The sequence below is a fragment of the Ambystoma mexicanum genome, chromosome 10 (assembly GCF_040938575.1).
Source record: "Ambystoma mexicanum isolate Mex_15411 chromosome 10, UKY_AmexF1_1, whole genome shotgun sequence".
NCBI classification, from domain to species: Eukaryota; Metazoa; Chordata; class Amphibia; order Caudata; family Ambystomatidae; genus Ambystoma; species Ambystoma mexicanum.
The window spans coordinates 796,569,393-796,586,154 of record NC_090932.1 but is presented as its reverse complement, the minus strand read 5'-3'; the positions used below and the strand labels follow the sequence as shown (position 1 = coordinate 796,586,154).

The window sequence follows — 16,762 nt, the reverse complement described above, 5'->3', positions numbered from 1 at the left end:
TTCCAGGAATGGAATGATGATACTGTAAGTAAATCCTTTCCCGCGATAGAGTGTTGATGACTTGTGCCAATGCTACTCTCAGATTGTTCCAGCTGCCTCGTGCCAGACATAACCCGTTAAAAAAAAAACAACAACACATAAGTGAATTTGGGCTGTTGCTCAACACATACAGCGTAGTGTATCTGTTCACCAATGATTCTATTAATTAAACCGCTGTTTTATTTTATTATTATTTGTTGAAAGGCACACATGAAACTATTCAAATGCAATCATTAAAATACAATATTCCATGCAATATATTTTAGTGGACAATTTAAGCGTTAAAAGAACAACACATAATATGGCAATCGAAAAATATCAAATGAAGTTTTCATAAAACAGATTTTGCTCTGTTGTCCCTATTTTAACCACACCTGGACATAAACAGCAATAGTACACGATCATTAAAACTAACTTCATATCATAATCAGGCTCACATTTCAATCTTCCTCCCTTCCCTGGTAATTCTAGTGAGCAATAATTTCAAGTGCCGGAGAACTGCAAGCAGCATCTTTGGTGAGTCCCCTCTGATCAACGCTCTAAAGGCTTCCTCTTATCCCTTGACGCATTCTTACAATCCGATCCATCTGATCAGACACTGCTGGTCCCGTGCCAGCTTCGCACAAGATCACAAAATATGCAGAGGGGATTCTATAGACATACCGCATAGCCTACACCGCCTAAATGGTTTGGGGATATTACACCAAGCAACTTTCCAAGCTAAACTGCATAGTTATCCTAATTGAAAATCTAAGAATAATCTGTAATGCGTCTGCAAAGATGCAAAAATAAAAATCATCCTCGGGGCCTATACCAGAATTCAGGTCATCACGGTGCAGAACATTTGCAAGGATTAAGCGTCTGTAATCTGAATCCTTAAACTCCTTTGTTTGTGTCCCTCTCCTAAGTGCTGACATCACTGGGCATTCTCACTCCATTCTCGCATAATGCATCAACATGTAACTCCGCCATAGCCAAGCGGCAACGTGCCAAATAGTGACAGAAAGGGCACTTGGAGACGGAGAAGATTTGCAGAGCCTTGAGTGTCCTTTGGAGTGATTGCCACACACTGTTAGAACGCCACTAATCCAAACTTAATTCTCATGGCTGAACCCAGCAGACATGGCCAGGCTCTCCCTTCTATCAAACCCACAAAACAGTCAGCCTTCTCAGTCCAAACGCTGGCCCCCCAGAACATCTATCAAGCTTGTTTGTAAACATTGATATGCATTTGTTAACTCTCCAATGGCACCTGTCATAATGCCCAGATAGCTCAGACATACACAAGCTTCCCATTTTGCTTTGCCTATCCACCAATTAATCCATCCACAGTATCCCTTCCGAAAGGGGGTGCGCTTCACGTTCAATTGATTGATGGACAGCGTGTGGGTCTTGCCATATTCTGCCATTGCATCAGTACTCTATGATCAGCATAAGTGATCAGGCCCATCTCATACAATCCTCTTTTGGTGGAGGAGCCCCTTCGCGTTGTCCAACACTCAGGCAGAGAGACAATATAAAAGTTAAGTAGCTGATGTTCTGCAGTGCACCCCTACTTTCGGACTCTTGATATGTGCTCTTAGCGCATTCACAATATTTTCCCCCGGTACAGGCAATACTCATGCATCTGAATAAAAAATGTTCAGCTTTTTAAACAAGATAGCCGACATATCCCAGGCATATATTTTCTTTCATCTTCTCTCCCTAAGGACCCTGCTAAACAGTGGAACAACTTACCAGAAACACTGAGAGCCGAAAGCTCCGACTGGGCCTTCCGCAAGCCCTGCAAAACATGGCTATTCACCCAGGAGCTAGCAAAATAACTCTGCTCTCCCAACATACACCTCATCTACCCTGCACCACTGTAGATACCTTCTCATTGTTTTGCACCATACCATGTCTATGCTACCTGCCTCATTGTAATTACTTGATACATGCAACTCTACATACCTTACTTACCAAGTAGCACAACCTGACCTGTCATGGTCACCTTGTATTGTATTGTATCCCTTGTAACATTGAAACTGTGGCAACTTGCCAGCCATCGCCACCAGAACATTCATGCAATGATGTAACCTCTGTAACATGCTCTGCTTGTTGCTTGTCAAGAAAAGCGCCCAGATGCCCTCGGGCTTGGAGTGCAATGCAAATTACTGAATACATAAATAAATAACAAAATAAATAAATAAATAAAACTGAAGGCCGTGATCCACGAGGAAGCAATGCAAGTGGCTTTCGGATTTTGATGTGAAGGAGTCATTAGATTGTTCAGAACAAAGCGGCTCAAAGTAGTGAATATGGACTCAATGAAATACCCTGGAACCAGCTCATTTAGCAGGACCAAGGGCCACGCCTCCTGAATCCACTGAATTGATTATCCTAAAGGTCGAGTTGGTGTCATTGAGAATCCTCAAAGGATTGCTGGCCTTTCAACATCACAGGACAAACAATACAGTTGAGGCTAAATTCCAGACATAATGTCACGACTGGAGTGGCATGTGAACGACCTATAGCATTCAAGCTCCTCCATCACGGCATTAATAGACACCGCAGGACTGCACTGGCATAAACAATGCAATGGACTACAATGTTCAGGCACAACTGACACGCCTCGAGTGATGCTATACAATCTTGTCAACTCTAGACGGCAGTGTTGCCTTTCAAGACCCATTGTAGGGGATTTGTCAGCCAGGCAGGGCGGGGAGTATATTTTGAGGTATGTTAACTCTGTGACCGGTTTCATTTTCCTACAGGCGAATTGCCATTGGACCAATCGTTTCCGTTGACTAAACAGCATAGCTTCAGTTATGTACTTCGAGATGTGACTTTTGTATGGGAATAATCCCTTAGTTCAGCAAGTTGCCTTCTTCGACCAGTCTTGGTCAACTCCAAGAGGACGCCCCTGTTCATCTTCTCCCACGGCAGGGAGTGGTCCAGGTTATTGAGAACAGAAATGAAATCAAGCCCAGCGCCCCATTTGACATCTGCCTTTTCCAACCCGTTAGATGAGACATGCCAAAGGAACGCTAAAGCGCCGTCACCTTCCCCACCTCATTGATACAAGGAGAAGACATGCCTTTGCTCTGAACATCAGACATTGTGCAATGTGGGTAAAAGGGTATAGGGAGGCGGCTCCAGCTTCCCATTAGTGGCAGCTAACCAATGGAAATCGCCGCCCTCCCCCCCCCCCCCCCCCCACCGCCACACCTAGAGTGCAACTGGTTGTAACAGCGCCGCGATGCCTGAGGTATAAATGTAAAAATAAATACACCATAAATAATTAATAAACACGCTTCTACGTCTATTAAACTGAATGTTCGGGCACAGGTTCTGCAGTCAGGAAGGGGCGCATCCCATTATTATTGTTTGAAACCTGAAGTCATTAGTATGCACATTAGACGTAGGATAGATTTGATACCAAACATTTGAAATTCATCTGCACGCTTTCAGACAGCAAAAGGGTGATTTGTGTTTGCAGCTCATGCCAATCTAACATTGACTTGATTTATAACCATACATGCATATAAATCACTTGAAATATATAGGTGAGCATACCTACATGTCGACATGTTGTTTAGGGTAGCTAAAAACAACGCAGAGAAGGCAACGGTTCATCATAACATTATCTCGCAAATATGTTATCGTGACTGGACACAGCAACAAAAACACGTGTGCTTCTTTCCTCTGGTGTAAGCCTGCCCTCTAGTGGCTGATAGACACATAGCCAATATTTCCAAGTAGGTGCAGGGAAAATGGACCACCAACAAGTACTACTAACCAATGGACCACCAACATGTACTACTAACCTTACAACAATATTCCTCATAAGTTTATTCTGCAAAGTGAGCCATTGCATTCCAAAAAATGAGATCAAAACAAAGCATCAAAGCATCAAAAGAGTCCGGATGTATAGCTGATGCGTTGCCTCAGTTTAAACATCAGCACCATTTCTGAATTGAAAACGCAAGCAACAATAAAATGCAATCAACCCCTCACACTTGTAACAGCATAACACAAATATGCACTTTGACACGTAATTTGCTCTAGTCCAAACGACACATGAAAAATGGCCGGAACAGCAATTCGTAAATAAATGAGCTCATTTAAAACAGCAATTTGAAAGCATCCCAAATCCGCTTTTCTCTCCAGCGCAGCCTTGACAGCACGTTTAGCCCTGATTTATTCCGAGCTTCTTAAACAAGAAACACATGATTACAGTGCAGCCGAGCAGGCAAAGCAATTAGAAGGGGAGCGTGTACTTGCCGGAGTGCTGCCGTCGGAGAGCGTGTTCATGCTGATGGAGCTGCTCAGCTTCTCCGAGTACGGGGACGGCGGCGAGGGGCTGCGCTTCTCCAGGCAGTGCTGGGCCACGGAATCCTGGCGCTGCAGGTAGTCGCGCCATGCTCTCTGGATGCTAGAGGGGCATCAAGACAGGTCACTGTGCAGCAGCAGCAGCAAGTACGCACGCTTCCGCGCCAATCACACATGTGTTATGCAGCACAATAGCAGTATTCAGTGGCTACATGATGTGCGTGAGAATACACACTTTCTGATGCTATTGGTATTAACAGCTCTGAGCCACTCCAGACATTGGGGCCCATTTGTGTAACCCCTGTTGTGGGGAAATAAGTGCACAGACAAAGCATACTCATTTTTACATTAATTTTACCACTATGGGACATTTGCTGCACACCTCGCAGGTAGACAGGGAGATGGGAGAGGACACACTCTTCATGCTGGCTTAAAATTAATAGATTCCTATGTAATGGGCCTGCCTTTAACATCAGTTAAACACGGGAAGATTCCACAGGAATCACTGTAAATGCTGGCTGCAAACCGTAATTTGCAGGTAGCATTTACGTTTTTCACAAAACGAGTGTAAAAGGCAAGAGTGAAATTAAATGCTCCTGTATTTACTGTATTGTGCAAACATTGCAAGCAGGGCCTAACAGCGTGCAAGTGCTAATGTCCGTGGTCCCCTACATGCAATCACCACTTTTTACAAAATAAACCCCTATCGTGTTAATTTGTATGGGATCCCTTTCTTTAGAATGGTAAATGTCCGAGAGGCACATGCACAAACGCAGAGGATCTCTGTGGCTGTAAATCAGTCTCTGGCCATTTAATTTAGGTTTCCCCTGATAGAGGAGAGCACAATTTGGGAAATATGCTAGATACTTTACCCAGCTCCTTAAAGGGAAACAACAGTGTCTATGCCTCATACAACTTTCATGAGGATATGATATGACATATATAATGTATAACGCGCCTATACACAAGTGTATCAAGGTGTGACAAGACAAGCAAAGGGAGACAAAGGGAGGACAAGACACACGGTCTTACTGGGCCTTGTTTCATTCAGATCATACAAGTGTGACAATGTAAAGTGCATGGGGAAGGAAGAGAGGGAAGTGCCAGGGAGAGGGAAGGGGGAAGTGCAATCAGGGCAGCAACTGCTGCCCTGATTGGAAATGCACAGAACATGGTTGCATTCCTCTGCGCCTAATAGATGAAAAAATGAGCAACTTCCATTTCTATTCCTCAATCAGGGATACAAAAAGTTTGTATTGTTATCTTTTACAAAAATGTGCTCTTCACTATAAAATATGCTCCCAGCACCCACATGGATGCTGTGACTCTGTCATACATTTGCATTGACCGTGCGCCGTGGGGTGAAATCTAGCCCCCGAAGGCCAGAAATAAAGAGGCCAGAGTAATTTGTGAATGCTCACCAAAATATAAGGCCAGCACAGAAAGGAGGTCAGACATAAGGCCCATTGAAACTAAATCACAATGGAAAGAAAGTGGGCCTCAATTAAAAGTGCAAAGATGTGTGCAATGCATTTCATTTAAGGAAAAGGAAGACATGTGGCTGACAATCCATGGAGAGCTACACACAAATAAAGAAACCGCATTGCACAGTATCTTCAATGGGATACCAGAATTGTGCTCCAAGCAGCTAAAGTGAGCATTGCATGTGAAATAAATAAAATGATGCAATTATTGTTTTTCCCTCATCCAAATTGACGGTATGCTCAGAGAAATGCTCGCCAGACTTCCAAAGTGTGAATATGATGTTCTCATCTAACAGCCTTAATACATATGGAAAATTTAGAATTAACACTCATGTATGTTGAAACTGTGAAATACTTATACGATGCTGTATAAAATGAAAATGATGTGCCAGTTTAAAGGCTATTTGCGGCAGGGTACATGGACGATCATTTCTCTCAATATGAAACTAAGCTCCAGGACCTCCCCGCTGATGTCCTGGAGACAGTCCTGGATGTCATCATCAATCAGGGCTATTACTTAAAATTTTTAGACAAGTTTCACGATTTGATATTGTTATCTTAGCGCGCACTGGATTTTCAACAAGAAGTGTAATTGTTATGTCGCCTCCGCCAAGGTGTTCGTTACCTGATTACGCCATGTGCGCGGAAAGGCATGGTTTGATGAAGATAAATAATGTGCCACCGTGCTCAGAATGTTATTATCTTCTAGCCCTAACTAACAAACTAACAAACATTTGCTAAAGAAGGAACACATCCGCCACTTAACTCTACAAGCCATCGAATTCAAGCCTAACTCAAATCGCAAAATAGGCATAGGTGTACAATTTGATAGATGTAACACTCTCTTCCAGAAGCAAGCTTCAAGTTTATTCCACATTTTATCATTAAGATAAAGTTTCGATTCAGCACCATAAGTCAGTATAGGAATTACCTTTTGCTCCTAAAAGAGTAAAAGATGCTTCAAGGTGAATTTACCATATTTATAATGCAAAATTCTGGCTTGAGAAATCAAGTTGGTAAGTTTAGACTGAAAATTAATCAGATACAGATTGTCAGTAGTTATATTCTGTACCATAAGCCCCAAATATTTATATTCTGAAACAGGTTTCAGAAATTCATTTCGGATGGAGCAGGTATAATTAATAGATTTGTTTTTAACCTAATTTTTACAAATCAAAATCTGTAATTTATCATAATTCACAATTAGATGGTTGGCTTCAACATAGGTGGACAGAGTGGATAACATTTTGTAATCCCTTAGGGGTCTGCGATATTAAGACCAAATCATCAGCGTAAAGCAACCACGCTATACGCTGCCTCCTAACTCCGGAGCATCAGAGACAACTTTAACAAATGATTTGCCCATATCCAAAATGAATAAATTAAACAAAAAGGAGGCCAAAATGCAACCTTGTTTAAGGCCCACGTGTGTGCTGAAAGATGACGACAAAAGACCTTCCAAAGTTAACCTCACACGCATGGTGGTCTCTGTGTGAAACTGGATTATTAAGGCTAACAATGACACCGGGCATCCTAAAAGTTGTAGTTTTTGAAACATAAGTTCACGATTTATTGAGTCAAATGCTGCCCGAAAATCAATGAAAGCAAAGTACAAGAGTTGCTTCCGCGATGTATATTGGGCTTTAAGCATATTGATGGTTATGATGTTAGGCAGGGTACCAAGCCCAGTAATGAAGCCAGATTGAAAGGGACTTCTTAAAGAATGATTTTTGGACCAGTTGTTCAAATCTCTTAAAATTAGACAGCGAAAGATCTTCCCAGGCATGTCTAACAAGGATATTGGTCGATAACTAGCTGGGTTAGACCGATCACCTTTCTTGTAAATGGGAATGATAATGGACTGTTTCCAAGTTGACGGTATTTTCTGAGTAGTGAGTATATTCATAAACATAGAGTATAAAATGTCAGCCCAGATCACTGGAAATTGCTTCAATTTCATATTTGACAGCCCATCTGGCCCAGGAGCCCTTGAACAGATAGCTTTGTTGATAAGGAATAGAATATCGTCCCTATCATATCTGAGCTTGAAAATCGGTTGTCACAAAGGCTTATGAATTTTCAGAACCTCAGAGGGTGGAGCATACAGATTAGAATAATACTGTACCCATTTCCCTTCATTCACATAATTTTTCTGGATAGCAACCTGATGTCCTGCAGTAGCTTGATTAATTATTTTCGACGATTCCGCCGAGTTTTTACTTGCCAATATTTTTAACATATGGCTACCATCATTTTGATATAATTTGGCTTGCATGCCTCTTAGCCAATTCCTGTACCTGTACATTTTATCTCATACAAAGGGCAGCATGCATGTCACAATGGTCATTCCAAACTTTTATTAAAGGTGACAGTCACCCCCTTTTAACCATGCTAAAACGATTTTGGTGGGATAAACATAACTAAAGTTATTAATTAAAATATGATTTGGGATTTCCCATTATCCTGAGAGATGTGAAAGTTGGAATGAGCGTGCGAGTCATAATTAACATGGGGACTGCAAAGTGGCATATTTTTCACTGATATGGCTCCTGAGTAACTGGGTAAATGAAGAAGAACTGTATCTCTGCATAGGAAGGGCTTGCTGGCTTCAGATTAGCCTTATCTGATTCGCCTTAAAGTGTAGTTCTCAAAAATATATTCATACATATAAAGATTTGAAAATGTAGCATACTTGCCATGTTGAGAGATTTTATGAGTCCTAAGGCATGCCAAGCCAATGTGTCAAAGTGGGAAGATGAAGCTCTCTCCTCCAACAGCTGTCCCAAATCACTCCCCCATCCCCTTGTCACAGATGGGAGGTGGGTAGTGAAAAACATCCAATCCATTTTGCAAGTGATGTCATTTGCCCTATAAATAATCCAATTTGCATCAGAACTGTTAGCTCTTGCACTTTTCCACTTATTCCTGCTGCTGAAATCTGGTGAGAAATATCCCAGCAGAGGGCCCTGAACCTTGCACTTGAGACAGGAACCAGGAGACAAGGAAGCTGATTGGGACCCCTTGGAGGACTCAGAGGAGATCCATGACTGACCCCTTGCTCTCCCAGCAGTGCCCTGATGTCCCTGAGGCCCAGTTCCAGGCTTCTCCTGTAAGTAAAACTACCCCAAGGCCATAGATTGTGTAGGCCCTATATTTTAAAGCATTGTTTTAGTTATTTCCTCATAGAAAAATATACTGTTTGTCTGTGTAGATCCCTAGCATATTTAATCAAAGTAAATCAATTAATTCCCTTATATCGATCACGTAAAGGGTATTGCTGGTATTCAAAACCAACAATTTTTTTCCAGTGTGTTTTGAACTGGTATAGACGTAAAGATTTGCCAAAAGTATGAATCCCAACACCCTGTCCACGTGAGTGCGCAGGGTGCAAAACAAAATTCCCCATTGATCCCCTTCATTTTAAATCAGAAGGGGAAGCGTGGTATTGATATTGATATTGATATTGATATTTTATTTCTATCGCGCTCATACACAAGTGTTTCAGAGCGCGACAAGGCAAGGGAAGGGGAACAGAGGAGAAACAAAAACAGCGATCTTACTAGGTCCAGTGACATTGAGAACGTGCAAGTCATGGTAGAGGGGGAGAGGAGAAGTGCATGGAAGGGGGAACAAAAGGAGGAAAAAACCCATAAATAATAATAAATAAATAAATAAATAAATAAAACATCAACAAACAGAGGGAGTGCAGCCAGCAAGTGGCAGTGCTGGGTTTAAGGCAGTGCGTGCCGGTGGCAAGAGGAGCAGGTACCTGGGCCCAGAGGAAAGATGGTGGCCAGGTGAATGGTGCAGAGGGAGAGTAGAGTCAGCAGGGGAGAGGGGGGGCAAAGGCAGAAGCAAAGAGGAAGGTCTTGAAGAGCTTCCGGAACCGAAGATGGTTCTCCTCAGGTTTTAGATTGGCAGGGAGGCTGTTCCAGAGGGAGGCCCCAGCCGAAGACAGAGATCTACCCCAGCTCGTTTCTTTGAGAAACGACTGACCCTGAGGTAGTTAGAGGTAGAGGAGCGGAGTGCCCGAGATGGGAGGTATTTGTGGAGGGATAGCTGAAGGTATGTTGGACCCAGGCCCCAGAAAGCCTTGTGGACAATGCAGACGGTTGCATCCACTGGGAGCCAATGGAGAGATTTCAGAGCGGGAAAGATACGATCCCAGGGTTTGAGGCCAAGGACAAGTCTCGCAGTCCTGTTCTGGATAAGTTGCAAAGTGCAGAGAGCAGAGGTAGGTAGATTAAGAAAGAGGCTGTTGCAATAGTCCAATTTAGAGAGAACCAGAGCTTGGGAGACAGTGAGCTTCTGGGGGAATGAGAGGAAAGGAAGAGTACCTCTGAGGAGGTGCAGTAGGAAGTTTGACTTTTGCCCCTTTGTATGCATCGTGGTAATGCCTTTGCATATGAAAGGTGCAAAAACGAAATTGCCCCTTTTTATGCATCGTGCCCTGACCAAAACCCCAAAGCCCTGCCTATTCTTTTTAGGTGTGGCAAAACAAATTTACATTGCTTTTCTTTCTTTGATATTGTATCTGTGATTCAAACCCCAAATCCGATTTTCCTGTTGTGTTCCCACTGTCTGCCACTGCATTCTATTCAGATGAGTCAAGTCTAATTGATGTTTGGAGGGTGAGGGTTGTGGGGAGAGAAGTATAACACAACCTGTAATCACTGTGTGTCTTGAATTGTTCTTTTCTTGTATTGGTGGGTGATTTAAAAGGAAATAATTGTGACTGCATATCTCTGTGTTGGTGCTTTACAGAAGCAATGTTGTTCTTGTGCTGCCACAGCGTTGGTGGCTGATGTGAATCTATTTGTGATATTTGGTTGAAATAAATTAATAAATATATATATTTTAAATACACACCGGCCTGGTTCCTAATCCATTGTGGCAATGAGTACTTGTTGAGGTTGAGTGCGAGCCGGGTTGGAGGCCTTACCAAATCGAACCTGAATCAAAATCATAGTGATTTATCGTGCCCACATCCATAGGGGGAAGGTAACTGCCTGAGCTGAGTGTGACCGCGTAATAAACCGCGACAGCACTCCTGACACTAATGTTTGCAAGTGGGTTGGCCATCAGATCGGTAGCATTGGCATTGACACACTGACCCCCTGAAATGGGACTAAGGTGATCTCCACATTTCTGAAATTAACTTAAATAAAAAAGTGCATTTTTCATTTGTGTTCATGTTTTGTCCCTTTTATATAATTGCCTTAGCCACCAGCAATATTACATTCTGCAATACTTATGCAGTATCCTAGAATTTAGTATTACCAAAGAGCTGCTTTGAGTGGAGTCAAATGAAATACTCATATCTGAGCGTGCCGCTCCAATTCTGGATGAATGGTGTCAATCTTTTGAGCTGAGTCGAGCCCCTGTTCTGTAGATATGCTCAAATCTTTTTCGGGGTGGTTCGCCCATCCATGTGTTAGATATCTCACGGGAGAGGTTTTCCATTGCCATGTGAGTGCCTTAGTTGGTATTAATAGTGTGTGTTTGAATGTAACCACTCTGAATGTGAGTGTGGGCAGTGGTTGGTGGGGGTTTTGGAATAGACAAAGAAGAACAGGTGAATACAGGAAGAGGGGTGGCATATGAAGCCACAGCCAAAGATGATTGGCAAGCCATGAGTGAAATGGGTCTAATTGGGTCTAATTGGGATGTGACAGAAGGGACATCAAAATTCATGTCACTGAAGAGACTCAACATCATCATTATCACAGGGTGTATATATGCGTACATTACAGGGGGGGCATATGGAAGCCATCAGAGCTTGCACTACTTTGGGACACTTTGGAGAAAGGTTTCAATACCCTGCACTGGCTCTGAGTAGCAGCCCTTCCCTTCTTGTGAGATTGTCCAGTGACACAGTGCTAACGCTGTCCCAGTTGGTGCACCAGTAGAAAGTGGCCCCAACGTATGATTTCCAGGCAGGGCGGTATTCTGGGGTCTAGCAGAGATCCTTGAGGCCCATGATACATTATGCATTGTTATGTGTCCTTCCCTGGCATATTCATAGGATGGGGGTCTGAACATACCTGTGTCTGGTGATTTGATTTTTGGGAAATTGATCAGAGGTTGAGGAAAAGGTAAGCCTCAAAGAAGACTTTTTGTCTGGGCGTTAATTCATTGGGCATTATTTTAGCCACAATTGTTTATTTTGTTGTACTGTAATTGGTTTATTGGTTTTGTCTTCACATTAAACTTGCTATTAATTTTAGCATCATTCGGCACAGATAGGTGATCTGGGCAATAACTAAAGTAGCTACATGTTATTGCTAACATAAATGATGAATGCTAGCTTTCCCTCACAAAATAGTCATTTAAATACACATTGAATGGCCTGGAGCAACCCAGAGGGACTTGGATTAGAGGTTGTGGAAATAGCATTGAGGTGCAGGCAGAGAAACCATGGAGCAATGCGTATTGTAACAGATGAGGAAAGGGGAAGACTTCAGAGTTTGCAAGTCAGCTGGAAGGAATAACCAACACATTGAACATTTTGCTTCAGATACATTTAAAAATGTTGCCTCCTTCTAGTACCTACTGTAGTGAATGGGGGTGAGCATCAGTACATGAGGGTATCTACAGAGTGCATTTTTTGCATCCAAACATAGACTACAGTATTGTCCCAGACAAATGATGAATCCATGCACAACTTGGTAGCAGTGGGTTCAACGGTGAGGATTTCTATAGCTGGACTAACATACAGACACACATCCCACATTTATTTTGCATATAAGATTTTTGCATCCAAACATAGGGCCTCATTACGAGGCTGGCGGAATGGGTTTAACAGCACCAGTAATGGTGCCAGTGCCATTAAACCCACTCCACACTATTACGAGGTTCCCTTGCGGGACCCGCTCTGGACGTCTGGTTTTACCAGACATCCATAGCTGGACCCGCGAGAGGACCAGGGAGCTAACAACGGGCCCGTTAATAATGGGCCCGTTGTTAGCTCCCTCCCCATTCCCATTGAGCCATATGGGGGCCTGAATGGGGATGGGGAAGGTCCGGGTCCGTGTTCCCTGAAAGGGGAAATACCGGGCCCTGCAAGGTCGGAATGGCCCGGTATTTCACCATTCAGGGAACCCGGACCCGAGTTTGAAGGCAGCCATGCCCTTATTAAGGGCATGGCTACCTCCAAACTCGTAATGGGGCCCATATGCTACAATCTTGCCTCAGACAAAAGAGGTACCCATGCAAAATTTGGTAGATGTGGGTTCGTTTGTATAGCCGGACAAGCATGCACACACACACACACACACACATACATTCCACTTTATATATAAAGATAAGGGCGTGGCCATTTTGATCTCGGGTGGAGCTGTGGTGGGTGGACTGGGAGAGGTGGGGGGATGATATGTTTTTTGGGGGATTGGCGTTTTCTGTATTGTATTTGATTATATTTGAATAAAGACATTTCAATAACGATACAATTGTTCCTAAATGTGGCAACTACATTTCACTGACCTAAAAGGATGCAACCTATTCACCCCAACATTTTTCCTGCACCCCTGCATTTGTAGCAACTCTTTCAAAATTGAACAATAAAACAGTAGTCTTCGCTAGCAAATACTCTGAAGAACAGAATGACGTGATGATGGACTCTGAAGGAAGTGATAGCTTCTCCTAGTTGCTAGACTGGCGCTTGATTTTTTTTCTTCTAAATATAGTTGCTTTACACTTTAAACTTGTGTTACTCGCAGAAAAATCTGGCTTTTTGCAACGGCATGCTTAGCCTGATTCTGCATCATGTGTTGCAGCTGCATTAGACCATTTGTATTCAATAGTTCTAGTCTCTATATCGGGATTACAGTCTTTATACAAACAGTCGTTTAATAGTTACTTCTAATGAGCCTGTAGCCCTAACGTTCTTCTTTTTTTCTCCTCATTCTTCACATTTTTTGGTGATCCATTGTACTTCATTGTTTAGCATTATATGGATTACTTTCACTTTGCCTTGAAGTTCCCATCGCCAGCGACCAGGGCTTTCCAGTTTCTTGGCAATCTTGGAACACAGTATACTTTCTGATCATGGGGCCTTTTTCTTCTACTTGAAGGCTGGATTTCAGGCTATTCAGACTATTTAATGTTTGCCCCAGTTTCAAAGTGACGTTATTGGGGCCCACAGGGTCCGACATGGGGTGCTTCAGTTCATACTTCCTTTTTTTGACCACCTCCTTGGTATTCAAGTGGTTTCATAATCTTCAAACCTCTAAAGGTTAAATTCAACAAATGTCCCACACCTTCTAACTATAAGGTTAACCCACCTCTTAAATTCAGACTTTCAGCACCTTCAAAGTGCAGGGTCTCCACCCTTCTTAAGGCTAGCCTTTCCTCCTCTCCTATTTTAAAGGTTTGTGTACCTCCTGAGCAGAGTTTCTCATAGTCTCTCAAGATTGGGTTTTAGACATCTTATGTGCATATCATGAGTACACTTTTCAAACGACATTTCACTCAGTTTTTCCTCATCCCTTATGTTCAGTGTTTCTTCATCACTCGGGTTGCCTCTGTGTTCTGTCACCCCTCAAGTTCAGCATTTGTTCACTTTTGATGTTCTCTCAGGGTCATATCACCACTTGGGCTCATCATCTCTTCGGCTCTCAGGTTCATTCAGATGGCCACATCCCTCTGGGTCAGCAGCTCTTCGACTTTCACCATTTTCTCTGGGTTTCAGCAATCACCAGGTTGAGGGTTTCAGCAGCTCTCAGATAACAGTGCTCTTTGGGTTCCATCTGCCTCACAGGTTCAGAGTGTCTGCACCTCTCAGATCAAAGTTCTCTCTATGTTCAGCATATCCCAGACCCAGCCCTGACCCCCTCACTCCAGTGACCCAGTGCTATCCACCCTACCTGAGGTTTTAAAGCGCATTTGTTTAGATCTTTACTACTCCCTTGTGTCATTGCTTGTATGTATCGGTTGGTTTGACTACACGTGTGATTTTATTGGATGATTCTGATTGAATCTTGCCCTCTTATAAAGGTCTGCAGTTTCCAGGAAGTGATCAAATCACCTGCCACAATTGTGAAATCTCCTTTGGAATTTGTTTCTCAGTGCAGAAGAACAATTCAGACAGCGCGTACCTGTTCATACCAGACGTAAGAGCGACCACTGGAGTCTGCCACTCTTTCGTTTCATACTGTTCATTTTCATTCAATTCTGATCTGTAGCAAGTGCTTTTGGCTTGTCTGCAGGTAAAGATCCTATCTGCTCGTGATAGATTGTTCACAGACCTCTGTGACATGCTCCGCTGCCCCCATGGCTTGGACGAATTTGTTGTGAATGTCTGTTTAGGAAATCGATCCTATCTTCCGAACCTGAAGGATTTGGCAAACACGTTTCGATGTCCTAGCTTAAGGTCACTTCATAACATCAGCTATTCTAGGGGTTAAGCAATATGACCAATACTTGGAACGGTCAAATAGTTGGTGGGTCGGGTAATCAGGATCTCTTTGCTTTGCTCTCTGGTTGCTGGATGCCGTTTGGCTGGGCTCTGTAGCATTAGAATTACCACATTGGGATCAGGGCAAAATAGTGGGCCATCATCACGACAGTATTAGTGATATGAATTCAAGAGTCCAGCTTCAGGGCCACAGAAGGAGCTACTATTGAGATACTAGAGTGAAAAAGTCAGAAGTAGAAAGTCAATCAGAAACAGGATGTAGATATTACAAAAGACAAGCCCCTCATGTTCTGGATTTTAGGAGTAAGACGAAAATTAACATTTCAATGCAGTAAATGAAGAAGGCTAATTGGGTGTCAGATTCATGAGGAGAGAGGAGTGCATTTAATGTAGAAAAGAGAGATTGTGAATTATCAGTCTGATATAGGATGACAGAGTGCGTAAATATGTTTTCACAGATTTACATTTCAGGGAACAGACTAGATAGGGAAAATGAAAACAAGATTATTTTGCATCAGATTTACAATTACACAATTTAGATTCAAAACGGTCAAGAGATGTACATCGAATTGCAGCTGCAGAACAAGGGATTTGGATGTTGTACAAAGGATCACTGTATTCAGTGAATTGACCAGAAATGGGGGACGTGTGGAAATGAGTGTCAAGTGATTTTGTTAACAGGTCTCTGAATTGATTGTTTTTTATTTCATTTTTATATTAAGGGGTGAGGGATGTAAAAGATACTCTGTAAGTAATGCAAGAGACGGCAGGAGTATGGATAAGATATTTTGTAGGACATTTTGTTAATTAAAAATACAATAAATGTGCTACAGACATTGGGAAATCAAGCTAGTTGAATCTTCTTGTCTGAAATCATGGAGGAGGAACTCACTTTCTCAGGAAATCAGAAATAGGAAAAGTTGGTTGTGATCGTGGATGGGGGAGGAAGAATAACAGTTTTAGTTGCTGACATTTTTCTTTAAGCACATGTGTTATCCTCACCCTGACAGATAAGAGGCCGTCTATGATTGGGTGTCTCACAGTGATGGAAAGGGTATATTTGGGGAATAACAGAAGGTATTTGGAAAGGCCACAACATAGATTTGATCTTCCAATTATGATCCATATAGATAGTGCAGACTGAGAAAGGCCAATGATCAGGCACTTTGACCATTGTTAGTCAACACATATCTGGATGAGGGTATGATCAGAGCCTATAGGTAATTTTAACATTGGTATGTCTGGAAATGGGTCCGAAATCTAAATTCTGTCTGAATCTGTGAAATAATCTATTAAAAGAGTACCTTTTGAAGTGCAAGGGTCAACATTGTGATTTATTAACATCTGGGAGTGAGAGTCTGGTGAAGAACCTGATGTGTATTCCTACCATCCATCAGAGCACCTGGAAAGAAGGAACCTTTGGATTGGACCTACAGTCTTTAGATTTCTAAGTACAGGAAACAATTTCGTCATGTTTCATTGTACTGAAAATCCAGTTGCAGTTCAGAAAGTG

At 42.5% G+C, this 16,762-nt stretch overlaps 1 protein-coding gene across 1 annotated transcript in view; it reads right to left on the bottom strand.

The window, feature by feature from the left end:
- Positions 1 to 4,202: 4,202 nt before the first annotated feature.
- The window catches only part of IQCJ (IQ motif containing J), a 992,957-nt gene continuing 980,397 nt past the window's right edge, over positions 4,203 to 16,762 (bottom strand). The window contains exon 4 of the mRNA XM_069620374.1: positions 4,203 to 4,453. Coding sequence (XP_069476475.1) covers positions 4,252 to 4,453 — 202 coding nt within the window. The 3' untranslated portion in view covers positions 4,203 to 4,251. The remainder of the gene's footprint in view (positions 4,454 to 16,762) is intronic.